A 27,407-nucleotide genomic window follows, 5' to 3' on the forward strand; every position below is an offset into this window, starting at 1 on the left:
ATATTTATGTAAAATGTGATATTTCAGCTTTTTATTTGTAATAACAAAAATGTCCAAACACCTGTTTTTGCTTTGTCATTATGGGACATTGTGTGTAGATTGATGAAGGAAATGTTTTTATTGAATCAATTTTAGAACAAGGCTGTAACGTAACAAAATGTGGAAAAAGTCAAGGGGTCTGAATACTTTCCGAATGCACTGTACCTCAGTATATTCCCATACCAGATAAGATTATAATCCCTAACACAAAAACGGTGTCTTACTTATACAAAGTAAAATGATAGAATAATAAAAGACAAAGAAACACAAAATACTGAAGTCTTGATAAACATGTTGCACTTTCAACCTCGTACAAAGTTTATTTTACTTAAGCAGGTTGAAAAAATAAGTCTCATATTTTGCTTGTGTCAAGACATTCTTTTTTGTATCCACAGACACATCATGGATATGCAAGGCATATCTAAAATACATCCACCGTTAAAATGAATGCAACTTACATGAAATAGTTTCAGATAGGTTGTCAGGTTGTGGTGGATTTCTTCTGTGAGGGGTTATGCTGCCATAAAAACTAGGAGCGAGAACAGAGATTCTACATTATATAGATACAAGAGTGTCTATTTCTGCCTAAGAGGGTAAAAAACACACTTAGAACTTAGTGATCACAGTCAAATAAATTCAGTTCGTAATTCATTAAAAACGCCAAATTCTGAACGTAACTCACACGTCCATCTTTGTTTTTCACATTCTCAAGGACACATGGCCACTAGCCAGTAAGGAAGACAGGTCAGGGGCGGACTAACCAACGGGAGGACTGGACTGTGGGAGGAGGACACACACACGGACCAGGCAGCCCAGGGGAGGGTCCGAGGGGCCCTGAGAGCAATAGAGACAAACATATTTCACACCCCTCACTGGCCTCCCCTCCCATCAGGCTGTGGAACACAAGGCAATAGGAGGTTACTGTACAGGACTCACACCTCAAGAAGCATCCTTTCTGACCCAAAGGATGGCTGACCATTGAGGGATAGAAGCCCACTCCTCTGCCCTTTGTGTTCACTGTATCTAGGGCAATCACAACCTCATGACTACAGCTCTTTATGGACAGAGAGGGTAGATAGATGCTGATTGTTTTGGTCTGCAATCAAAGAATATACTGTAAAGATGTGCATACATATGGACACAGAGACTTTCCATAACAGCCTGCTTGAGTGCACCTCATTGTCCATTCCATGTTATGAGCAGTGTGTCTATGACGCAACATGCAGGTATACAGTAAAACACAGGTCTCTTTACAGTACAAGGTAAAACAAGATCCACTGGAACCTACAGGGCCCAGGTGCTGGTGGGCGGGGGCACCTAGGTTGAGATCATAGCTAACATAGGGCAGAGGGAGGAGGAGAGAGATAGTGGCAAATGCTTTGCAGGTAGGGTTTGGGTTTCAGTCTAGACTACAGCTGACCCAGGACAGTAGAGGTTAGGGTTTGAAACCAGACTACAAGTGACCCAGAACAGTAGAGGTTTGGGTTGCAGACCAGACTACAGGTGACCCAGATCAGTAGAGGAGAGGAAGAGAAGAGGAAGAGGAGGAGAACAGGGGATATGACATGGGGAGAGTTTGCTTGTGTCTCTGCAGCATGAGTCAGGTAGGGGCCAGCTTGTGGATCATCATGAGGTGCCCTGTCTCTTCGGTTGTTGGGCGCGGATCAGTTCCAGCTGCTTCTTGCACTTCTGGTAGTAGGTGGACAGAGACTTATTCTCCTCCTGCAGCTTCTTGTGCTCCTGGACCAGGCGGGACGTGTTCTGCTGGTCCTTCTCATCTTGGTCCAGTTCAGCGATCAACTCCTTCCTGGAGATATAGATTGGTATCATTTACACAAACTCAGCAAAAAAAGAAACGTCCCTTTTTCAGGACCCTGTCTTTCAAAGAAAATTCGTAAAAATCCAAATAACTTCACAGATCTTCATTGTAAAGGGGTTAAACACTGTTTCCCATGCTTGTTCAATGAACCATAAACAATTAATGAACGTGCACCTGTGGAACGGTCGTTAAGACACTAAACAGCTTACAGACGGTAGGCAATTAAGGTCACAGTTATGAAAAACTTAGGACACAAGAGGCCTTTCTACTGACTCTGAAAAACACCAAAAGAAAGATGCCCAGGGTCCCTGCTCATCTGCGTGAACATGCCTTAGGCATGCTGCAAGGAGGAATGAGGACTGCAGATGTGGCCAGGGCAATAAATTGCGATGTCCATACTGTGAGATTCCTAAGACAGCGCTACAGGGAGACAGGACAGACAGCTGATCTTCCTCGCAGTGGCAGACCACGTGTAACAACACCTGCACAGGATTGGTACAGCCGAACATCACATCTGCGGGACAGGTACAGGATGGCAACAACAACTGCCCGAGTTACACCAGGAAAGCACAATCCCTCCATCAGTGCTCACACAATCCCTCCATCAGTGCTCAGACTGTCCGCAATAGGCTGAGAGAGGCTGGACTGAGGGCATGTAGGCCTGTTGTAAGGCAGGTCCTCACCATACATCACCGGCAACAATGTCGCCTATGGGCACAAACCCACCGTCGCTGGACCAGACAAGACTGGTAAAAAAGTGCCCTTCACTGACGAGTGGCGGTTTTGTCTCATTGGGGGTGATGGTCGGATTCGCGTTTATTGTCAAAGGAATGAGCGTTGCACCGAGGTCTGTACTCTGGAGTGGGATCAATTTAGAGGTGGAGGGCCCGTCATGGTCTGGGGCGGTGTGTCACAGCATCATCGGACTGAGCTGGTTGTCATTGCAGGCAATCTCAATGCTGTGCGTTACAGGGAAGACATCATCCTCCCTCATGTGGTACACTTCCTGCAGGCTCATCCTGACATGGCCCTCCAGCATGACAATGCCACCAGCCATACCTCTCGTTCTGTGAGTGATTTCCTGCAAGACAGGAATGTTAGTGTTCTGCCAATGCCAGCGAAGAGCCCAGATCTCAAATCCCATTGAGCACGTCTGGGACCTGTTGGATCGGAGGGTGAGGGCTAGGGCCATTCCCCCCAGTAATGGCCGGGAACTTGCAGGTGTCTTGGTGGAAGAGTGGGGTAACATCTCAGAGCAAGAACTGGCAAATCTGGTGCAGTCCATGAGGAGATGCACTGCAGTTCTTAATGCAGCTGGTGGCCACATCAGATACTGACGGTTACTTTTGATTTTGACTTCCCCTTTGTCCAGGGACACATTATTCAATTTCTGTTAATCACATCTGTGGAACTTGTTCAGTTTATGTCTCAGTTGTTGAATCTTATGTTCATGCAAATATTTACACGTTAAGTTTGCTGAAAATAAACGCAGTTGATAGTGAGAGTACGTTTCTTTTTTTACATGTGCCACAATGGTGCACTTTACAATACAGAAAACTTAATTGCAGTGCAGTTTACATAAGAAAATACAAACATGATTAAGATTAAAAAGAAAGGCGTCGGAGAGGAGAGAGAAAAGCATACAGAATGAGAACAAGAAAAAAAGGAAAGGGATATGCCATTAAAGCTGCAATATGTAACTTTTTGGGTGACCCGACCACATTCACATAGAAATGTAGTTAGAGCGTTGGGCCTGTAACCGAAAGGTTGCTGGATCGAATCCCCGAGCTGACAAGGTGAAAATCTGTCATTCTGCCCCTGAACAGGGCAGATAACCCACTGTTCCCCGGTATCTGTTCTATGTGCCCCATTTCTATGCTTCCTGTTCTTTAAGTTTTGTTTTTGTGTCATCTACTTTTGGTTTTGTAAACCAGCTTTAAACAGCTGAAAATACTATATTTTTGATTTAATGAAAATATATTTTACAGCAGTTTAGAGGGAACAATGATTCTCTACACAACTGGTTTTGTCTGGGGACCCACATTTCAAAGTCACAATTAAGTCACAACCCAATATTATGGACTGTTGATGATAACATTTTGTAATGTTGCATTGCAGCTGCCTTCTTGGGCAGGTTTCACTTGCAAAATAGACTCAATTATGGTATTAAAGAAAGTCATTACACAGCCATATTAACTGAGAAAACATGTATTATCAATTCAAGAGAATAAGCCATTTAATTAGGCAACCAGTTCAGGAGTGGGGTGTAATACATGATCAGACTCAGTAACACATACCAGTGTTTCAAATAGAAGAAACAACAATCATTAGGAATTCTTTATTAATGACTCATGACAGGTGAGAGCAGGATACTCTCTCATTACGCTGCAGCAGAATGGCAGTGTCATTTCCAGGAAGTGCATGCTCAGTCCGCTATCAAATGACAGCTCCACCAGCTGATCCTATTCATTACTTGGCAACGTGACGCTTCCCATCTCCACTCAAAAGGGGTCCCGGGTCCAGTCGTCTAGTCTCCTGTTCTCCTCCAGGAAGTAGTCGCAAAACCTTCCCTGCAGCTTGACAAGATGCTGTTTAACTATTTATTTTTCAGTGTGCCTTATGTTGATCAGATTCTGAATCTCAAAAATCAGCATTGGGAAACACGTCAATCCTCCCATTAGAAACATGATTTGCCCAAATGGTAAGCTTCATCTGGAAGCCATCCACTTTGTCCATCTGTTAAAATCGATTATGACCCCTCCCTTGAGCGAATTCAGATGGTTAAAAATATCTGCCAGGTAGGCAACTTGCGAGAGCCATTCCTCACAATCGAAATGTTGGAAGCTCATAAAAGCGACCCAGCAGTTTACCCCTGGAAAGCCAGTGGACCTCTGCATGATAAAGCACCTGCTGGTGCTCCCTCGCCATATCCCTGCAGAAGGCCTGGAAACACCTGCTGGTGCTCCCTCCCCATATCCCTGCAGAAGGCCTGGAAACAACCACTTTTCACTCACATTGTGGAGAGTGGCGTGGAGCTCAGCCATGATGTCCTTCGCTGCCAAAGCCTCCCTGTGTAGGAATCAGTGGATCCACGTCGCACTCGGTGCTCTCTTCAGGATCCGCTTTACTACTCCAGAGTGCTGTCCCGTCATGGCAGCTGCCTCATCTGTGGTCACACCGACACACCCATCCCAGGCCAGTCCCACGGAGGCCAGGAACATATCCATTGTGCTAAAGACAGCCTCTGGAGTGGTGGTGGTGGGCAAATCGACACTAAAAAGGAACTGCTTCGCAAAGTTATTATCCCAGACGTGTCTGACATAGACCATTAGAATTGCATGGTTAGCCATATCTGTGAAATCATCAAGCTGCAGTGCGTAATGGAAATTTGCACTGATGTACTCTGATGTCTGGCACGTTATGTCCCCAGACATGTCCGGGATTCTCCTCCTCATAGTGTCATTGGATATGGGTATAGTTTTATGTATGTTGCGGCTGACTCTCCGAAGATTTCAGTGCATTTATCAATCGCAGCAGGGAGTATGAGATCCTCTGTGCTGTTTTTTTGTTGTTGCACTTAGTAATACGCTGGGCCACAAGGTTTGATGCACAAAGTGCCTTTTCTTGTACCATGCAGACGGTCTTCAATGAATCTTGTGAGGCCTCCAGATATTGACATTTCCTTTTCTTGTACCATGCAGACGTTCTTCAATGAATCTTGTGAGGCCTCCAGATATTGACATTTCCTTTAAAAAAAAAGAAAAAGTCAGCTGTCTTGTCTTTGTGGCTTGGATGCTTGGTGCCCAGATGCCTTTTCATTTTTGGGTTTCATGTTCTCATTAGCGAACAGCTCGTTGCGGTCTACACTCACCCTGCCTCTTCTATATAAAACTATATTTGATGAAGTCGGTTGGTATTTTCTCTTCTTGACAGGGACCAGGTTGTCTGCCTTGTTGTTGACGTTGGTAGCAGCAGTAGATGAAGAGGGAGCTGCACGTTTTAAAAAAAAATGGTCCATGATTTTACTCTGACAGCTAGACTACATGAGCTAAATGACATCCAACTGTCCACATGTGCAATGCCGGCAGAACACCTCTGCGTAGTTAGCTGTCAATCAAGCTAGCTGTCAGAAGAAGATCTGTATTATCGGATTGGACGTGTCACATTTAAAACAATGTTGCAGAATGAAATTTTTATTGGATCAGTTTGTCAAATTAAATGTTTATTGGTCACATACACATTTTGCAGATGTTATTGCAGATGTAGCGAAATGTGTCATTTCATTGGATCAGTGTGTGTGTGTGTGCGTGGGGGGAGAATTTATTGTATTGGTCAGTGAGTGAGTGGAGCGTGAACCCCTCCGAGTCCAAATGTAGCTAGCCATTTCACCACTGCAGACACACTGCATGTGTTAAGTCAGCAAATAATGTTATTTTATTATTCTTGCACAAGTCCCGCGACCCTTTAAAATCCTCCCGTTACTCCCCAGTTGAGAATCACTGCTCTACACTATCCATTGCTTGTTTTGGCACAAACTGAAATCAGGCAAATTATTACAATTTTAACAACCAGGAAATGGAGGTGCAATTTCTACATATCGCACCTTTAAGTAATAATAAAAAATGTGATTAAGACAACTGTGAATTAATGTGAATTACTCTGTGCTTGAACAGAGGAATAGCATCACATGCAATAAGCACAGCTGAGAGGCTGGTGGATGACGAAGCACCAAAGCATTCAATCGCTTCTGTGAGAAAACCGCTGATTCCACAAATGTGGTAATTCCTTGCTAAAGTCATGGTCTATGAATAGGAGATTAGCTCTTCATCCAAACACAGCCAGTTGTTCCACAACGCTCGACTTGCACAGCTTAGCAGGCCTGTTTGAATGTCATTGGTCATCTAAATTAGTAATTGCCTTTGGGTGGACCTCTGCCCTCAGCAGTCATATGCCCAAGTCTAAATACATGTTTCACATCTGATGGAGCTGCTTGTTCAGTTAGTCACAAGACAGATCACCCGCTTAAATGGGGAGACATTTGTGTCTGCTTGGATCGCACAGATGTGTATGGTCACATTCAGCAGGGCCTACAGTACAGACTAGAGTTAATTACACTGAACTCTGGAGCGCTGACAGAATGAAAGAACAGAGCATTACCTCAGCCCTTTGGTGGTGGCTGAACGCTTGCCCTACAAGATGGAGAGGTACAGTAAATGTTCACTATTTACCTTCTCTGGATCAGCAAGGCGATTTCTGTCTGCACTTTTAGGTACTCCTGGGCCATTTTACAGTGCTGCTCAAACACAGCCATGGACTCTTTGGATTTTGGGCAAGGAGCGAGGGGCTGAAAATAAACCATGCGATTAATTGATTTGGAAGCATATATCCAGTTAGATGGTATAAATACATTTTAGAGTTTCAGATTCATCTGAGCTTTTAAAAATATACAAAATATCTCACCGCCGTTGCCAGTTGATATTTATACAGACATTCCTCTTTTTAGATAAACTCTGAGAAAGTATGCTATCCTGCCCTAATTGAATTAGTCAATTTGCAGTGTCGTTGAAATCATCTTTGAGTGGGGAAAACATCAACATTTCAATTAAAACAAAATAGCATATCAACACGCACACAAAAAAAAAAACAAGATTCACTGTGACACCATATTGTTTTTGGACAGGTCCACACAAACAGTTGAATGGGATGGGAGTGAGAACAAGATGTATCGTGGTATAAAATAATGCTTAACATTAGCAGGACAGGGGAGGTCTGGTATGAAATGATTCCCTACCTGCAGCTGGTGGTCCAGAGTGAGATATGCCATGGGAATGGAGTTGTCTGAGCCGTTGGTATCTGGGCAGGAGAGAGCAAGACTCGTGTTTTTTTGTTGCTCTGACAGTGACAGTAGTGGACTCGATGTAAGCCGAGTCCACTGGGCAGGCATTCAGTTATCAATAGACACCAGAAGTCCTTCAACAGAAATAGACCCTTGTCTTTTTGCATATCCCAACTCCCCCTTCGGAGAGTGGGGTCACGGCCAGGGTCTGCCATCATCAACGGTGACCCTGGAGCAATTAGGGTTAAGGCCTTGCTCAAGGGCAGATTTTTCACCTTGACGCCTTGGGGATTGGAACTAGCTACCTTTTGGTTACTGGCCCAGCGCTCTAACCCGCTAGGCTACCTGCCACCAATACTACTGTACCTGTGGGGTCATCGGGAGAGAAGCTATAGCCTCTGCTGCTGGTCTTATCAGGCGGCATCATCCTCACACTGGGGCTGGAGGACCTGCTGCTGTTCCGGCTCCCCTGTAACAGGCCAACAACACTGTCAATCACTCATACAGCCAATCATAGAAGATCAGAGGTGGAAACACATGTCCACAAAATGTCCCTATAAATAATAATTTATGCCATTTGGTAGACGCTTTTATCCAAAGCAACTTACAGTCGTGCATACATTTTACGAGTGGGTGGCCTTGGGAATTGAACCCACAATCCTGGCGTTACAAGCGTCATGGTTTATCAACTGAGCCATACAGGACCGCTATTGCTTTTGTCCACTGAACACCAGAACCTCAAGCAAAGTCAACAATTATTATAGCTGTCATCCCATGGCTTCAGACGGCAACAAAATCCACTGAGCCTCTTTCAGTGGGGTGAAACAACGTATAGTTTGTCAAGTAAAGTGTGAAAAACAAAGTCTTAAGTCTGTCTGGGGTTATGTACACACTCCCGAAAGAGAGAAACATGTAAGAAAACCAGAGGAAAACACTCCTTCCCACTACTGGGAACTCACAAGTTGATCTCCACAGATAACCTTGTGCAAAAAGGTATCAGACAAGAACAATACAAATATAAATCAATACAGGTCCAGAGTCTACTTCATCTTTAAACTAAACAGGAATTTTGCTACTGAAAAAGAAATGCACAGGTAGACAAGAGAATGTTCTTTCTACACCTGGAACATATTCATCTTCGCAACAGTGACATTCTCCATTACATCACTTAGCTTTTCCGCCATTGGACACCATGTTTGATCGAGCATGCATCAAATCCTCCGAGGAAGCAAAACACGATCAGTTAAAATGCAATGCAATTCAGAGAGCGAGAGAGAAAAGATACAATACCACCAAAAAGCTTTTGAGAAAGCTTTCATAACATGCATTTCCCCCTCGGTGAAAGGCTTATGTACGGTGTTACACTAGTCAATCCAGGCCTTGCCCTACTGTAGGGCACCTGACCTGGCTGTCCTAGTGTAGGGCACCTGACCTGGCTGTCCTAGTGTAGGGCACCTGACCTGGCTGTCCTAGTGTAGGGCACCTGACCTGGCTGTCCTAGTGTAGGGCACCTGACCTGGCTGTCCTAGTGTAGGGCACCTGACCTGGCTGTCCTACTGTAGAGCACCTGACCTGACTGTCCTACTGTAGAGCACTTGGCTGTCCTACAGTAGAGCATCTTACCTGTCCTACTGTAGAGCATCTTACCTGGCTGTCCTACTGTAGAGCATCTTACCTGGCTGGACTCTGTGCCGACCCCAGGGAGGTCCTGTACAGATCTCCGTCTCTGCGCCTCACAGGTGGCTGTGGACAGGATAGAGAGATAGGGGAACCGTTAAAACCTAGAGACAGTTCCAGGGGGACTTGTCTGTCTGAGGTCTGTGAAAAGTGGGGTATCCAAACCACAGAGCCACACAGAGACAGGACATTTGCACAGATTTAACCCCCGACTCCTTGGCCAGTCACATGTGCTCTGGTATGCCCATAGCATGACCATAGCGTAGTAGTCATCCCCCTCAACCCCCACACTAACACGGCACAACACACACACACCTACCACATGAATAGCTAGGCCTCACTGTGTCACGTTTGTGCAGATCTGCTTTTTTTTGGGGGGGGGGTGCTGGTGATGGGAAACTAGGGTATTTTAGGGTTCATAGCACGTCTTGTCTGAGGCCCAGCAAAGGCCAACGGGCAGGGGGGGTCCTGTGCTGAATAGCACAATCAGGTCTGGTCTGGCCCTGATCTGCAGCCTGCCTCCACTCCTTCATCCCCAGCCAAGGTAAACCGGAGGTTGGCTCTGACCTGCCTCCACTCCTTCATCCCCAGCCAAGGTAAACCTGAGGTTGGCTCTGACCTGCCTCCACTCCTTCATCCCCAGCCAAGGTAAACCTGAGGTTGGCTCTGACCTGCCTCCACTCCTTCATCCCCAGCCAAGGTAAACCTGAGGTTGGCTCTGATCTGCCTCCACTCCTTCATCCCCAGCCAAGGGAAACCTGAGGTTGGCTCTGACCTGCCTCCACTCCTTCATCCCCAGCCAAGGTAAACCTGAGGTTGGCTCTGACCTGCCTGACATTGTCAGAATAACAGGTGAAATGATAGCCATCTGGCAGTTAGAAGTATTATTAGTTCGATCTATGCTGGAGAATTATGAACAATGTCTTCTGAGTTGGTTGTTTTCAGAGTTGGAATATTCAGCTGCTGAGAATTTTCTGGCGATGGGAGCACTGGAGGTCTTTTTTACCCTCCGCACACCTCTCGGCATCAATCTCAGACCCATACAACATTTGAACTACTGCAACAAGGGCAATATTTAAGGTGGAAACCATTAAAAAAACCATTTGGGACAATCGAAGTTACATTTCTAACTAAACAATACCCTCAACAACTGATTTTTTCTTTCTTTCTAAACTACAAAATTGTGAATGCATAACTTTTTACATGATATGGAAGCGAACATCTAAAACTACCTTGACCTCTCAATGCACAAAACTCCGAAACAAAGACACTACACACAGGCAGGCAGACACACACAGAAACAAACAATACATTGAATGTTGGATTGAGACAAATGCTCATTTGTCACTGCAGTAGTTGTTGCTCTAGGCCTATACAGTGCCTTCAGAAAGTATTCATACCCATTCGACTTATCACAAATTTTGTTGTGTTACAGCCTGAATTCAAAATGGAAGTTAGAAAATGTGTTGAAAATTAACACAGATATACCTCATTTACATAAGTATTCACACCCCTGAGTCACCACATGTAAGAATCACCTTTGGCAGGGATTACAGCGGAGTCTTTCTTGGTCTCTAGTTGGATTGTACAATATTTGCACATTATTCTTTGAAAAAAAATATCAAGCTCTGTCAAGTTGGTTGTTGATCATTCCATGACAGTCATTTTCAAATCTTACTGAATCTGAATACTTAGACATGTCAGCTTTTTCTTTTTAATAAAATTTGTAGAAATGTCTAAAAACCTCATTCCAATTTGACATTATGGGTATTGTGTGTAGGCCAGTGACATAAAACCTAAATTTAATCCATTTTAAATTCAGGCTGTAACACAACAAAATGTGGAAAAGGTCAAGTGGCGTGAATACTTTCTGAAGGCACTGTAGATCAGAATAAGGTCCTGTCATTGTGTGATTGTTATTTCACATGTAAAAATAATATACTTTGCTGCTGTCAAGTATGGCAACAGCAGGTGCACGGTGTTTCCTCCGACACATTGGTGCGGCTGGCTTCCGGGTTGGATGCGCGCTGTGTAAAGAAGCAGTGCGGCTTGGTTGGGTTGTGTATCGGAGGACGCATGACTTTCAACCTTCGTCTCTCCCGAGCCCGTACGGGAGTTGTAGCGATGAGACAAGATAGTAGCTACTAAAACAATTGGATACCACTAAATTGGGGAGAAAAAGGGGTAAAATTAAAAAAATAATAATAATAATTGTAAAAAGTATGGCAACAGAGGTGCTTGCGAGCATAGCCATTTGAAGTTCCAACCTACTATGATAACACTGAATATACATTTTATTTAGAATGCCAATCCAGAACTTCAAAAAAACTTGAAATGCTTCATACTAATTAAACTACTAAATGGAGACTGGGTTCAAATAAACTGAAGAAATGAGTGACATCTAGGTGTGCCACATAGTTATAACAACCTTGTCATACCTTTAATATCCCCTTACGTCAGCCCTCTCCTTTAGTCTGATTAATTAACTTCTCCTTCAACATGTCTCTCGCAGCTCCTCCTTCCTAAATAGAAAGGCCTTTTTTTGTATGAAATCCAGTGCTGCTGTCACCGTTTCCTTCATCCTCATCTTGGGTGGTAATAATAGCTGTGACCCTCAATGTGAGGTAAATCAATCAAATCGACCAAGTTAATGGATGCAAAGAGAAAAAAAAGAAGCTTTTAACAGACGTCCTCTATGCATGAAAGACAAGGACGAGCTGAGAGAGCAAGCCAAGCCAACCGATTTACTCCCTGCATGCCTGCAGCAAAGCAAGAAGGACATCTGAGAAACAGACAGGGCCATGAGTTATGAATCTTATCACATCCATTTCACCCCCCCTTCTGATGGCATGATAAAAATAACCTGATGACGTGCCCCTTAATCAACAGCCTATTCTATTGTTTTTGCACATCAGGCTAACACGTTTGGATTCATCCATGAATCTGGATTAGATATGTTGATTAAAAGATGGATCTGTGTGAATCGAAACAGCTTGATCAGCATCTTGTGCCTGGAGGGTGAAACACAGATAAGACCGCCAGCATGTGTAACCCATGTCCCTCTTAACGTCTAACAAAACCACAAAAGACAGAGGAAAAAGAGATCTGCGTGTGTTACTCCAGGTTTATCATCATCCATAGCCTCAATACTGATTTGTATTGAGTCATCACTGGTGGTAATATCCCCTTACTAAATAATATACCCTTACTTCAATTCAATTGTAAAGTGTCAAGGCAGAATATAAGAACTGCATGCCAAATGGCACCCTATTCCATATTTAGTACTCTACTTTTGACCAGGGCCCATAGGGACTCTATAGGGAATAGGGTGACATTTGAGACGCATTGACTACAAGCGCCCCTGTAGCCTGTGAGACCTGGAGTAACAGACACTAAAGGCCCAGCAGTGTCAGAGCAACCCACTGATTCAGTTCAGCCAAGCCAGCTATACCCAGGGTACCAGGTAGCCTGGTAGTCCGCACTGGTACCTGTGACGACGATCTTGGGAACGTCCAGAATGGTGCCAAATGACGCCGTTTTACGGTGGCCTCGTTTATACTGGGGACGTGCTGCAACAAATACACACACATAGCTGGCGTACACATGCAGACAAAGAGAGGGCCCAGAGCTGGAGCATACATGTCAGACGCTGCTCTCTCCTCGCTCCCCTCTGGACTGTATTGACATGCAGAGCACATACATGCACAATGCACGGGCAACATGCATCCTGTCCTAAGGTTGGTTGGTTAGTTTCACAACACAGTGCTAGCGATGCTGCATAGGAAGTCTCAGCACAGACATGACAGGCATTTGGTTAACAAACTGTTTGACTGTACCAATAGAATATGTATGATAATTGGAATAAAATAAATTGATCAAACCATATTGATGGCACCGAATACTGTAATATATAGTAACCATTGAGGAGCACTGAAGATAAACAGATGATAAAGCTAAATAGATTACATTTCAAACTAATATCCATATGATATACCATGTACAGCATCAACAATGTGAAATAATTATATACAATAAGACAGAAAACTGAAGATATTTCACAGAAAACAGTCTCACATTAAGATGAAAAGAACACGTGAGGAAAAACCCTGACAAATAGAGACTAAGGCTAATTGTAGCTTACTCATGCCTTGGAAGCTTAATTTTGACAAGGCAGATGATGAATAATGAAAGGCATTCTCTCTGGCTGTGTTTAGACAGGCAGCCCAATTCTGATCTTTTTGTTCCACTAATTAGTCTTTGGAACAATCAGATCAGCTCTGAAAAAGATCCGATGTGATTGGTCAAAAGACCAATTAGTGGAAGAAAGATCAGAATTGGGCTGCCTGTCTATAAAGCTCAGTCTGAGCCTCAGATCTGTGTGAAGGAGGGGAGATGACTGGCACCAGTGCTGAGGGGCATATGGAGGAGCTTACATGAGGAATCACCTCAGAGATGAAAGCAGATGAAATGCATCTTGACAGACAGGGAGACATGATTTACATTGAAGTCATTTTAGCAGACACACTTATCCAAAGCAACTTAACAGTACCAGTCAAAAGTTTGGACACACCTACTCATTCCAGGGTTTGTCTTTATTTGTACTATTTTCTACATTGCAGAATAATAGTGAAGACATCAAAACTATGAAATAACACACATGGAATCATGTCGTAACCCCCCAAAAAAGTTTAACAAATCAAAATATATTTTAGATTCTTCAAAGTAGTAGTGGTGGGAAAAGTACCCAACTATCATACTTGAGTAAAAGTAAAGATACCCTAATAGAAAATTACTCAAGTAAAAGTGGCCCAGTAAAATTCTACTTGAGTAAAAGTATAAAAGTATTTGGTTTAAAATATACTTAAGTATCAAAAGTAAAAATAATTTCAAATTGCTTATATTAAGCAAACCGGAAAGCCACTCCAACATTCAGACAACTTACAAACGAAGCATGTGCGTTTAGTGAGTCCGCCAGATCAGAGGCATGACCAGGGATGTTCGGTTGATAAGTGCGTGAATTTGACTATTTTCCTGTCCTGCTAAGCATTCACGTAACGAGTACTTTTGGGTGTCAAGGAAAATTTATGGAGTAAAAAGTACAATATTTTCTTAAGGAATGTAGTGAAGTAAAAGTAGTCAAAAATATAAATAGTAAAGTACAGATACACCAAAAAACAACTTAAGTAACACATTAAAGTATTTTTACATAAGTACTTTACACCACTGCAAAGTAGCCCCCCTTTTTCCTGGTGACAGCTTTGAACTCTTGCCATTCTCTCAACCAGCTTCATGAGGAATGCTTTTCCAACAGTCTTGAAGGAGTTCCCACATATGCTGAGCTCTTGGTTGGCTGCTTTTCCTCCACTTTGCAGACCAACTCAACCCAAACCATCTCAATTGGGTTGAGGTCAGGGGATTGTGGCGGCCAGGTCATCTGATACAGCACTCCATCGCTCTCCTTCTTGGTCAAATAGCACTTACACAGCCTGGAGGTGTGTTAGGTCATTGTCCTGTTGAAAAACAAATAATAGACCCACTAAGCCCAAACCAGTTGGGATGGCGCATCACTGCAGAATGCTGTGGTAGCCATGCTGGTTAAGTGTGCCTTTAATTCTAAATAAATCAGACAGTGTCACCAGCAAAGCACCCCCACACCACCTCCTCATCCGTTCACCTATTCTGCGTCTCACAAAGACAAGGTGGTTGGAACCGAAAATCTAAAATTTGGACTCATCAAACCAAAGGACAGATTTCCACTGGTCTAATGTCCATTGCTCGTGTTTCTTGGCAAGTCTCTTCTTATTATTGGTGTCCTTTAGTAGTGGTTTCTTTGCAGAAATTTGATCATCAAGGCCTGATTCACACAGTCTCCTCTGAGAAGTTGATGTTGACATGTGTCTGCTACTTGAACTCTGTGAATCATTTATTTGTGGTGCAATCTGACATGTTCCGCAGCAGAGGCAACTCTGCGTCTTCCTTTCCTGTGGTGGTCCTCATGAGAGCCAGTGTCATCATAGCACTTGGTTTTTGTGACTGCACTTGAAGAAACGTTCAAAGTTCTTGAAATGTTCCAGATTGACTGACCTTCATGTCTTATAGTAATGATGGACTGTCATTTCTCTTTGCTTATTTGAGCTGTTCTTGCCATAACATGGACTTGGTCTTTTACTAAATAGGGCTATCTTATGTACCCACCCTACCTTGTCACAACACAACTGGCTCAAATGCACATTAAGGAAAGAAATTCAACAAATTAACTTTTAACAAGGCAAACCTGTTCATTGAAACACATGTGACTACCTCATGAAGCTGGTTGAGAGAATGCCAAGAGTATGCAAAGCTGTCATAAAGGCAAAGGGTGGCTACTTTGAAGAATTGCAAATATAAAACCTATTTTGATTTGTTTAACACTTTTGTGGTTACCACATGATTCCATATGTGTTATATCATAGTTGATTTTCTCTCAGTCGGCTCGGGGCTTCGAACCAGTAACCTTTTGGTTACTGGCCCAACGCTCTTAACCGCTAGGCTACCTGCCAACCCGATAGTAGCTTTAATGGCGTAGGATGCCAGCGCTCTCTCTCGTACTGAAATAAAGCTGACTTCATTAGCTGACGTAACATTACTGTAAGTATGAACTGTATGCTTCTCTTCTAGAAGTGTGCGATGTGTCAAATATGTAGTCCTACACTTGTATAATCCATTTTGGGGTGTGTGAAGGGTGTCGATTCTGACGTTACCTGTGGGAGCGAAAGGCACCCTGTGCTCCAGCTCTGACAGGTCTGCGCTCATTCTTTTGCTCTCTGAGGGCAGCAGACTGTGTGTTCGCTCCGACAGGCTCTCAACACTGCTCCCTCTGGACAGAGGCAGGCTCCACAACGGGTCTACCTGAGAGCACAGACAAAACAGATACTGTTGGCCTACAATACATTTCACTACTTATTCAGTGTGGTCAAAAAGTCTCAATTACATTTTGTGCACTGATGATTACATCAAAATGACCATGATTACTGTCATACGATGCTTGTTTAAATCATTTTGTTCATATCCACACAAATGTAGCTAATTGCATTAATTTGTCTACCTTCTCTCACCTAGACACCTGACAAAGTAAATTGTTCAGATTTAATGGTTGTGATAGACATGGCAAGCCAAGTACCAGTACAGGTTGCTGCGTTACCTTTGGCCTGAACTGATGTGCAAACTGAGGTGTGATCTTGATGGTGTCGTTGCTCCCTGGAGAGTCCCCATGCTCCATGTTTGTGTCACTCTTATTGCTGTTGCAAGTGTAATCCACATAGGAACCTGTAATACCCAATAGAGAGGTGGTGAGACGTGAGATATTTCCACATTACGTCCATGATGTTTTATGTACGTAAAACTAACGCAGATAATAAAAGCTTCCACTATTTCAACGATATAGATGTAGCTACCTGTACTGGTGGCCGAGCTACTCTGTCCTTCATCTGAAGACTGGTACGGATATTGTAAGGGTTCATCAGATCCTGGGAAGCACTGGAAAAGAGAGGTTGACAGAAAACGTAACAACGACATTCCCAACACTGACCATCTGACCAGGCAAGCAGTCGGAGAACAGGACACCATGGTTAAGAGTTCTACTTGCATCCAGAATCGGTGTCGGCATGGAATTCAAAAGAACACTGGAATGGACAGTGTGGAGATCCCTTGTCTGCAGGGCGGCTATCTTGGTAAGGCATTCAATTTCATTTAATGCATCTCTATAAGTATGAGTGTAGGAGGGCCTTACTCGCATAAGATGGGTCATGATCTTGACTATCTCCTCCATGGAGGGTCTCTGGGAGGGGTCTTTAGACCAGCAGCGGGTCATCAGGCTCTCAATGGGTTTGGGTAGGCTCTTGATGAGCGGTGGCCGGGTGCCTGGACATTATCAATATAAACAGAGAGATACGACGCACTACGTCAACATTTATCACTATGAATACAAACACCCAAACACAATAAAATGGTTAGGTCAAAGGTTATACAAACGCAATCTTTTAAAAATGTAATCAAGTTCCAGAAAGTTAATTTCAGTACAAGTAAACACTTTTAATCTAATGCAAATGAAAGCCCCTGCTGTGGTGGCACCGCTAATTTGTTGGAATGACAGACGCAGTAGTGTCGTGTCCCCAGGTGTGCTCCTGTTCTCAGACAGTCCGTGTTCCGTTAGCATTCTGCTCCATCACTCTACTGTGCGACGGAGGGAACAGCAGGGAGCGCTATACAGGTGAGTCTGTCTTTTTAATTGCGCTTCCCCGTCAGCCTCGTGACTCATTTAATCTCACAGCAGGTCTCACTGGGCAGCCGGCTCTGAGACGCCAGGGTGATTGACGTGTCAGCACAGAGATTAACTCATTCAGCTCCCCCACCTACTTCCTCTTAGACTCACCGTTATGCACAGCCCACATGATGCGGAAGGCCGGCCCTCCAATCTCGTCAAAGGGCTTCCTGCGTGTGATCACCTCCCAGAGAATGATGCCCCAGCTGAACACATCACACTTCTCGCTGTAATTGCTGCCTGAAAGCACATATGAGAGAAACAGCTCCATTCAGGGCCTTTCAGATTGCTCTGATTGGCTGATGAAAAGTAAGTCTTAAAAAAGCACAGTTAATATGTGTGAGGAGTGTTGGGGAGAAGGGGGATGTGCTTGGGAAAGCACAGGAGCATCCATCTGGTCTGCGCACCTTAAGAACATATGTGTGATGAAAATAAGGAGGCAATTTTAGTTCAGGGCCACTCCTGAGATGCTTAATTACTGTGGCTATGTTGTGGAATTAAACTACTCTTCACACAGACGTTTGGGTTGTGTCCCAAATGGCACCCTATTCCCTATTTAGCGGACTTCTTTTGACCAGGGCCCATAATGCACTATATATTTTTTTTCTCACCTTTATTTATATATGGAATAGGGTGTCATTTGGAACTCAGATTTAAAGTTGCTTTGCTGCCAAGGCCTTTTGTAATAACATTTCTCCCCGTGATGCAAATTAGCTTGAGGGAGGTCATTCTGGGGGCAAATGTGAGCTGTTTAAATTGCATGGAAATCATGTCACTCCCTTAAACAAGATAATTACTATTACCTTTGCGTTTCCTCCTGACCCCCTTGACAAGAGGCTGCCTCAATGTGTTTTGTAAAACAAAGATACATTAGGCCAGGGATTCCCAAACTCGGTCCTGGGGCCCCTCCTGGGTGCATGTATAGTTGTTTTGCGCCTAGCACTTCACAGCTGATTCAAATAATCAAAGCTTGATGATTAGTTGGTTATTTGAATAGTACTAGAGCAAAAAAACAAAATGTGAACCCAGGGGGCCCCCCAGGACCGAGTTTGGTAAATCCTGCATTAAACTACCGGCTGAGAGCATAGACTAAAATGGTACATTCTCTTTGGGATGAAACCGAAACCGTCTCTGCAATATGCTGCATCTTTCCCTCAATTCTAAATGTCTGTGTGTACAACCACAATAATAATAATAAATACCACCCAAGATATGAATGGAAGTGTTAGATCAATCCGGCTTTGAGAAATGGTGGCGTCTACGTGTTTGGGTGACTTCCAGTGATCAAGTAAGTGATAAAGCCACAGTGGCACACCATTACAATTAACGATCACTTCCATAAGCCCTACTGTATAAACACTGCTCTCAACAGCAGCATCACATAACCAAACACTGACAATCAATGCACTCTAGATAAACACATTTATGAAAGGCTACACTTGTTTAGATACCCTTGTTCTTAAAGAGTCCAATTTGCGCTTTCTAAGACAGATGGGACAGGCATCCCATGGCGTGTTCCAAACATTTGCCATGCTGTTCATACATGCCTTCAAACACCTCTGGGGCCATCCAAGCAGCACTTCCTTTGTTGTTGGTCATGTGGGTCTGAATGTCACACGCTGTCCCAAAGTCACATATCTTCAGCACGGTGCCACCGGCAACCAGGAGCAGGCTGAAACAAACAAGTAAACAAAAGATCCACTCAAATGAGTGACCTGTGAGACAACGTAAGGCTAACTACTAAAGGCTACTGAGGTCTAAATGGGTTACAAACACATAATAAATCCACTTTAGCTTCAAAGCAAACATTTCTAATCATAAAAAAAACATGAAAAAAAAGGGAATACAGCTAGTCAGATTATTTTTATGCATACAAAAAGAAAGTCAGATCCCTTACAGCAAATAACTTTACAACCACACAGTCTGGCAACACCCGCTGTGTCACACAAAGAGCGTGAAGGTTAGGTTCCAGTCTTTTCCGTCAGAGCCAAATATATAACCTCTGGAGCCGATACAGCTACTCTAAGCATTTCAGTCAGGGGCACACTATGAAAACACTAAGGCCTTACTACTGAAGCCAGATTGAACAGAAATGGAACAAAAACATAAGTAAAATACTGGAGCCCGTCCATTGACTATTCTCATTAAAAATATATATATAATAAAACTATGCTATTTTGGTTAATAAAGTCAGACACAAATATTCTGATGCTATTGCATAATATATCACACACATCTATTAAATGACACCTTGAGTGGGGGAGCAAGGCACTTTATTGGCAGTGAAACAAGAGAGAGAGGGGGAGGTGGTGAGGAGGAGCATACTTGGGTGGCTTGAGGTCCCTGTGAATGAGAGCCTTTGGTTTCATGCCATGGAGATAGGCGACCCCTTGGGAACACTGAAAACACCAGCTCATGGCATGGGAAGCAGTGTAATAGGGGAGGGGTTCAGCACCATGCAGCACTGTGGACAGAGAACACAGTCACTACCACAGACACCTCGAAATAAACACAAAACACACCTGCATGCACATTACGCACACTTCCATAGCCATAAAAGTCCACAAGTGCAAACACACTTTCACATACACCAATTTTTACTATCCTTGTGGGAACATAAAATGAATTGCCATTCAAAATGATATTTTCTATAACTCTAACCCCTAAGCCTAAAATAGCCTTTGTCCTTGTGGGGACCTGGGAAATGTCCTCACCAGGGAGAACTTTCCTTGTTTACTACTAATATGCGCGTGCGCGTGCACGTACACAGAGAGAATACCTTCAAAGTTATAGTTTCAAGCATTCAACAAAGTTGTGACGACCACAACTAAGAACACCAACTTTAAATAACTTTGACAGAGATTCAGAGGTAGAAAAGTATACAAGGGGGTAAAGTGCCTGTACAGGTAAGAGTCAGACCTGGGTTCAAATACTATTTTGAATGCCTCAATTTCACATACATTCAAAGTAAGTATTATGATTTTATTTATTAAAGACAAGTAGTTTAATATTTTAATGTATACATACACTGCCTCAAACACTCCAATGCATTTAACCGATGTACTTTAAAAAAGTATTTTAAAATACCACACTCAAATACACATGTATTTGAACCCCTTTCTGGTAACGGATCCATGAACACTTCCTAACAGGTCATTGTGAAAGTACTGACCAATCTAAGGAATCATGTCAGTAGTAATAACCCTTTACACTCATGGGAATTGGCCTATATGGATGAGGCGAAATTTAAATGGAACAGTTAGGAGATAAGAGAAATTATTAGACCAAAAGGTGAAGACAACAGTTAACGTCACACAAGACTGAATCAAAACATTGCACTGTTGATGTGTGCATTTTACATTTACATTAACGAAATCTGAAAATACATTCCAAAAACAGTCCATTATAACATCGCAATCTGGGTCTGGTGGGCATGATTTGAAAGCTTGTTCTATGCCTAGCTAAATTATAAAATACGATCTTACAGTGGTAGGCTTTCACAGGGCAATTCAGAGAAACAGATCATAGAAAAGAGTCATGAGTACATTCAGGTGTGTGCGCCTTGGCAAATTTTCTTCACAATAAACAAATAGGGGCTCATTCTGTTCAGAACAACCCAGGATATGACAACACGTCGTCTGTAACCGTACATCAAACATAGTGATCCTAAATACTGACACTGTATATGACATGAGTTATGATGTGCACATTTGGACTCAAGGGTGTTTGACATCAAAACGGTATTTATTATAATCCTCAACATCACATCTTTCAAATTACATCAAGTCATCTTAATTTACAGATTTTCCCTCACTAAGACAACAAGAAAATTGCCCAAATACCAGGAGGGATGGGGGCAACTTGTTGTCGTGAGCTGTGCTCAAGTTCAGAACGGCTGTAATTCAAAACCCATATAACACTGAAGCGCAGAGCCTGAGCTCTGATGTAACTTATAGCATGTCACTGTACAGCCACTACATTCCAATTTAGGTGCTTATTTGCGCCCAAATCTGCAATTTTCTACACGTATAAGGGTACGAGTGTAAAGGGTTAATAAGAGCATAGTTTGCATTTGGGTATTGGAGTTATTGACATTGATTGCAATATTTCCACTTGTTTGACATGGCTTGTAAATTTGTGTAAATACATGCCATGTCAATGTGTGTGGTAGAGAAGTAGGTCAGCTTGGCGGTATACCAGGGAATTTGGAAATAGCCACAGGATGGTTTCTCAATACCGTCGAAAACCATTTCTTTGAAGCTTTAAAAATATATATATATATATATATATATATATATATATATATATATATATATATATATATATATATATATATATATATATATATATATATATATATATATATTTGTGGCTACTTGATTAAATACCTGCCGTCAAGGTCCTGTGTACAATACGTTAGGAGATAAAGCAGATCGCGTTCTTCATTTCACTCGTCACATTGTTTTCATGACGAAGCATACTGGTAGTCTCCAATCACGTTGTTTTGTTTACAAGCACACAACAAAGAGAGACCGGATGCTTTAGTCACTCATTCATTGTTGTGCAGCATGCGCCAGGTGGCCTGGTTACAGTATGGAATTCAAAATAAAATGTTTGCCAGCTAGATATCTTATAACTATTAAGTTAATCGTCTAAAATGTGCTAAATGCTCTGCAGTTGTGCAACTGGTTTGCTAACTTAGTCATCTAGCTAAGTGGTTAAATGTACGCTACATGCCCAAAAGTATGTGGACACCTGCTTGTCAAACATTACATTCCAAAATCATGTTCATGAATATGGAATTGGGTGCCCCTTTGCTGCTATAACAGCCTCTACTCTTCTGTGAAGTATTTCTACTAGATGTTGGAACATTGCAGCGGGGACTTGCTTCCATTCAGCCACAAGTGCATTATTGAGGTCGGGCACTGTTGTTGGGTGATTAGGCCTGTCTCGCAGTCAGCATTCATCCCAAAGGTGTTTGATGGGGTTGAGGTCAGGGCTCTGTGCAGGCCAGTCAAGTTCTTCCACATAGATCTTGACAAACCAGTTCTGTATGGATCTCGCTTTGTGCACGGGGGCATTGTCATGCCTCCACCAAACTTTACAGTTGGCACTATGCATTGGAGCAGGTAGCGCTACGCGCTTCAGCATTTGGCTGTTCCATTCTGTGAGCTTATGTGGCCTATCACTTCGTGGCTGAGCCGTTGTTGCTATTATACATTTCCACTTCACAATAACAGCACTTACAGTTGACCGGGGCAGCTCTAGCTGTGCAGAAATTTGACAAACTGACTTGTTGGAAAGGTGGCATCCTATGACAAAGCCACGTTGAAAGTCACTGAGCTCTTCAGTATGGGCCATTCTACTGCCAATGTTTCTCTACAGAGATTGCATGGCTGTGTGCTCAATTTTATACATCTCTGCGCAACCGGTGTGGCTGAAATAGCCGAATCCACTAATTTGGGGTGCCCACATACTTTTGTATATATAGTGTACTTATTAGCATTGCTAACCTTCAGATTACAGACTCAGTGTGGTTTGAATATAGCGCCCCTTGTGTTCATATCCTAGGATGGCACAAGGTCAATATGAAGGTACGACAATCTGGATACTGCCCAAGCCTAGTAGTAGGCTTGCCTACATCATCGTCCATTGACTCACCATTGTACAGAGACCCCCCTTCAGCATATTCCATCACCAGGCAGACCTAGATCGGAAAATTTGTGCCGTCAAAAATGAAAAAAATATCTAGTTATTAGGGTATACAGTATCCCACGATGTTCTGGTCATTTGTCTACCTTGATTTTATTGTAGAAACACCAATAGCAGTAACAACCCACTGTTCCAAGGTATTTACAACAACAACACACTGAAATATCAGTGTGTTAAAAAGATGACTTACCGGAATATTGCATGAGCCATACAACTTCACAATGTTGGGGTGATTCACACGCGAAAGCTGTCGCAGCTTGGAAGGGGAGAGGAGGAGGGAAGAGAATCAATAAGGATCTCTTTGGGTTGTAATAAACTGCCCTGCCATAACTTTACAGAATCTCTCTACTAGTATCCCAGTACAATGTGACAATACCTCAACTATGAACGCTTTCCTTTCAGATTCACTCTCTATTGTCTTGATTGCGACGTCTTTGCCTTTCCATTTGGCCTTGCAGACAACACCAAATGCACCTCTCCCCACGACCTGAAAGATAACAGGTAGATGACATAAGCCGAGTGTATTGGATGCAAATGTTATTTGTCTATTATTATCATGACCCTACTAATGCCACTTTCCATCTGGGTGTTTTGGGAATTAGCCAAGCTAACACCGTTGTTGTGGACAAGTTCCATTACACAATCCAGCATATCAATCAAACTCTTGTGTGCAGACAGTCAACGTCAGCTGATCTGATGGAGGGGTCTGATGTGTGGGGCCCACCTGTGGGGAACTGCAGCTAGTTAGCTAGCTACAATCAAAACAAGACCTGTCAAATAGATTTGGAGCATAGCTAACTGACCATTCTCCATAACGTCTATGGCAAAATAATTGATGAATGGCATAGCTATTAGTGAGATAGTTATGGTAATTTAATTCCCAGGCCTTTTCAAAACCATAATACACAAAACATGCCATGCATAGTTAAAAAGCTGATTTACCGGATTACTGCATGAGCCATACAACTTCACAATGTTGGGGTGATTCAAACCCAACATCACACCCCATGCTGAGGTGATTCACACCTAGCCAGCAAGCTGTTTGTTGACTAGCTAGCTAGCTAGCTCAGTCCAACATAGCCAGCTGGTAGCTGGGCTAACTAGTAAGGTAGTTTGCTAACGTTAGCTAAAAAGTTGATTAACAATGGTAGAGCTAGCAACCATGACAATTGCGATATCACGCACTGTGGCAACTTCTGCATCATAGGATCCCTCACGTTCCAATCAAATGTTGAGATAGCTAACTTGTTACTTACCTCTTCAACTTCAATATCCACATAATCTATTTCTTCAAAGGGATATCCAGGGGGAGTTTCGATCATATCAGCGGATGGCAGAGACATTGCTAACTGGCTAACTCGTTATTCATTAAAACCAAGATGTAAAAAATAATAATATGCAAGACGCGTACACGAAGAAAAATAAAAATAATCTTACATGACAACTTGCCAAGACACTGGCGGACCTAAAACGGAAATAAATCTAGTTTAAAAACTGGAACTCGCAAGCTGTGTTTACTGGCTAGCTAGCTCAGTCCAACATAGCCAACTGGTAGCTGAGCTAGCTAGTAAGGTAGTTTGCAAACGTTAGTTAAAAAGTCGATTAACAATGGCTAGTAGTAGCCACAATTTGAAAACAGCAACTTTCAATTGCCACATCAGGGACGTCAACGACGTTGTTTGACAAAAGTAGTTTAGCAAGTTAGCTAGCTGGCGAGCAAGCTATATCTGACACTTTGGGAGTCACTTGACTAGGCCGATTGCTGGCCTGATCACGCCAGCCCTTCGCCGCCGTAGACCGTGCACCACCGGCGTAGTGGCTCGAGACATGGGGTGATTGATTTCCTCAACATTTAAAATTCAAACAATCAAAGTGTCCACCGTTTTTCTAAACATCTGACTCGCGTACATACAACTTTAGAATTACGACTTTGCTTCCATTATAAACGACTTTTGTTTTATTCCGCAGTTGTTACAGGCAGCAGCTCCAGAGAGGGTGTGCTCCCCTGAATTCTGCCCCACCAGCTTTGTGTCCCGAATGGCATGCAGATGCAACTTTGTAAGTAGAGACGCTATAATAAAAAGGATGCGAGGTTATTGTTAACCATATTACAATAAATGCATGCGTATGTATGTCCCTATAAGTAACGTTATTAGACTCTTAAATGTCAACAGTATACGTAGCCTACAGTGTAAAGTACTTAAGGTATCTATACTTACTTTTTATATTTTTGACAACTTTTACTTCACTACACAATGTACGTTTTACTCCAAACATTTCCCTGACACCCAAAAGTAGGCTACTCGTTACATTTTAAATGTTCAGCAGGACAGGAAATTGATCTAATTCACGCATTTAGCAAGAGAACATCCCTACTGCCTCTAATCTGGCAGACTCACTGAACACAAATGCTGAAGTGTGACCCTGGTTATCAATTAAGCAAAAAAAACAAGACAATTGTGCCTTCTGGTTTGCTTAAAGTAAGAAATAAAAACATATTTATTTTTACTTTTAATTTTGATACATTAGTATATTTTTGCAATTACATTTAACTTTGAAACGTAAGTATATTTAAAACCAAATACTTTTAGACTTATACTTAAGTAGTATTTTACTGGGTGACTTTTACTTGAGTAATTTTCTATCTTTACTTTTACTTTACTTTTACTCAAGTATGACAATTGGGTACTTTTCCCACCATTGGTAGCCTACAGTTGAAAAACGCAAGTGACTGTGACTTACTGTGAATGTAAACTTGGTTAATTAGATGAACACAGGTATAATACAATGCTATTCATTTTAGTGTTTCAAAATAAAATTGTCAATTTATCAAATGGACCATCAATCATGATCTATCCAACCATGGTTTGTCTGGTAGTCTGGACAAAATACAATTTGGCTGTTTCCCATATGTCAATTACATCTGTAAAGTCCCTCTTCATCCAAGAAACACATGTGACAGAGTAGGACCCATAGTTTTGGTCATCGCTTCCCAGGGGAGCCTACTTAGGCTGCGAACAGTTCAAAAGGTATTAAAGTGTCAAAGGTGGTGGGTGAATTAAGATCGTTCACTCAGGCAGTTTACCATTGAAAAAGATAATGTCAGTTCCGGACTACTTAATGGGATCAGTCTCCAATAGACACCAGTGCAAGAGCAGCTGGGTCTGGTCTACTTAGTTCATTGACTTTCATTGAACCAGAAAAAAACAGCAAGTGGGGTATCTCCAGTGGCGTACTGTCGTTTTGCTGGGCCCTGCAAGGTCTGAGCAAGGAAAACAGCTAACTTCTTACAATTCTACACATTTTGCTATGGGGCAAAGAGAAAAATGTTGCTATTTAAAGAACATTTTATAGCTAATCTCATGTTATTTAAAAAATAAAAAAAAATGCCATTAGGCTGAGAGAAAATTGGCCTTGTGATATGATTAGGCGTATAGGCCCAGATGTTACTAACCATGTGAAATAGGTCAATTGTGTATTGGTCTAGGACGGCATGCACTACATTTTCTATTATGTGAAAAAGAAAGCAAGTCTGTATGTTATGTAAGCCGTATATATCAAACCTATTTTTTTATCAAATTTGCCAGTTTACCTCAGTGGAGAGGGGCAGAAACTTCAGTAGACTGTTGATCAGCAATCAGCGTCATGACCCTATGTTTTGTCTTCTCTGACATAAGGTCTGATATAAGATCTAATTGTGGGAAGGGGAAGACACATTTTATATTCAACCAAGATCTCTGTGTGTGTCAGGGATTCAAAGAGTGAAAGAAAAGTTATTTCCACTACAGATTGAGTCTAGGATTAGGATGTATCAGATGCTCAAGTCCTTAACCAAAATGTATAATGCCATTATCTTGGTTGGATTAACTGTTGTGTTTGATTAAAAGTCCAGGGCTAACCGCTGAATATATTGAGCCACTACAATACACTCAATACAATACACTGTTTATTTTAATATCCGTGAAGCATCGATAGTTCCTTTGAAAGAGACTGCTTTTCAACATACTATTCCGATATCTATTTAA

The 27,407-nt window shown here is 42.5% G+C and overlaps 1 protein-coding gene across 3 annotated transcripts; it reads right to left on the bottom strand.

Moving 5' to 3' along the window:
- Positions 1–319: 319 nt before the first annotated feature.
- Positions 320–25,784, bottom strand: LOC110529509 (mitogen-activated protein kinase kinase kinase 7). 3 transcript variants are annotated; one of them, XM_036984900.1, is made up of 18 exons: positions 25,602–25,784; positions 24,639–25,453; positions 23,759–23,869; positions 23,573–23,638; positions 23,332–23,377; positions 19,996–20,134; positions 19,218–19,342; positions 17,782–17,910; positions 17,140–17,270; positions 16,805–16,886; positions 16,552–16,676; positions 16,112–16,259; positions 12,860–12,940; positions 9,370–9,437; positions 8,061–8,163; positions 7,650–7,711; positions 7,087–7,202; positions 320–1,846 (listed from the first exon to the last, which is right to left on the bottom strand). In XM_036984900.1, the coding sequence occupies exons 2-18, from the start codon at positions 24,723–24,725 to the stop codon at positions 1,666–1,668; spliced, it is 1,800 nt and encodes a 599-aa protein (XP_036840795.1). In that variant the 5' UTR covers positions 24,726–25,453; positions 25,602–25,784; the 3' UTR covers positions 320–1,665. The 3 variants fall into 3 exon arrangements, with proteins under 3 accessions (XP_036840795.1, XP_036840796.1, XP_021467427.2); XM_036984901.1 differs by lacking the exon at positions 24,639–25,453; XM_021611752.2 differs by lacking the exon at positions 12,860–12,940 and having other exon boundaries at positions 25,602–25,783.
- Between the last annotated feature and the right edge of the window lie 1,623 nt (positions 25,785–27,407).

The sequence above is a fragment of the Oncorhynchus mykiss genome, chromosome 8 (genome assembly GCF_013265735.2).
Source record: "Oncorhynchus mykiss isolate Arlee chromosome 8, USDA_OmykA_1.1, whole genome shotgun sequence".
NCBI classification, from domain to species: Eukaryota; Metazoa; Chordata; class Actinopteri; order Salmoniformes; family Salmonidae; genus Oncorhynchus; species Oncorhynchus mykiss.

Coding starts and splice junctions, on each gene's coding strand:
- LOC110529509 (XM_036984900.1), bottom strand. CDS start 24,725: ATGTCTCTGCCATCCGCTGATATGATCGAAACTCCCCCTGGATATCCC. Junction 16,260..16,551: donor CACATCAGTTCAGGCCAAAG/GTAACGCAGCAA, acceptor CTGTGCTCTCAG/GTAGACCCGTTGTGGAGCCT. Junction 1,847..7,086: donor GCCTTGCTGATCCAGAGAAG/GTAAATAGTGAA, acceptor CTATATCTCCAG/GAAGGAGTTGATCGCTGAAC.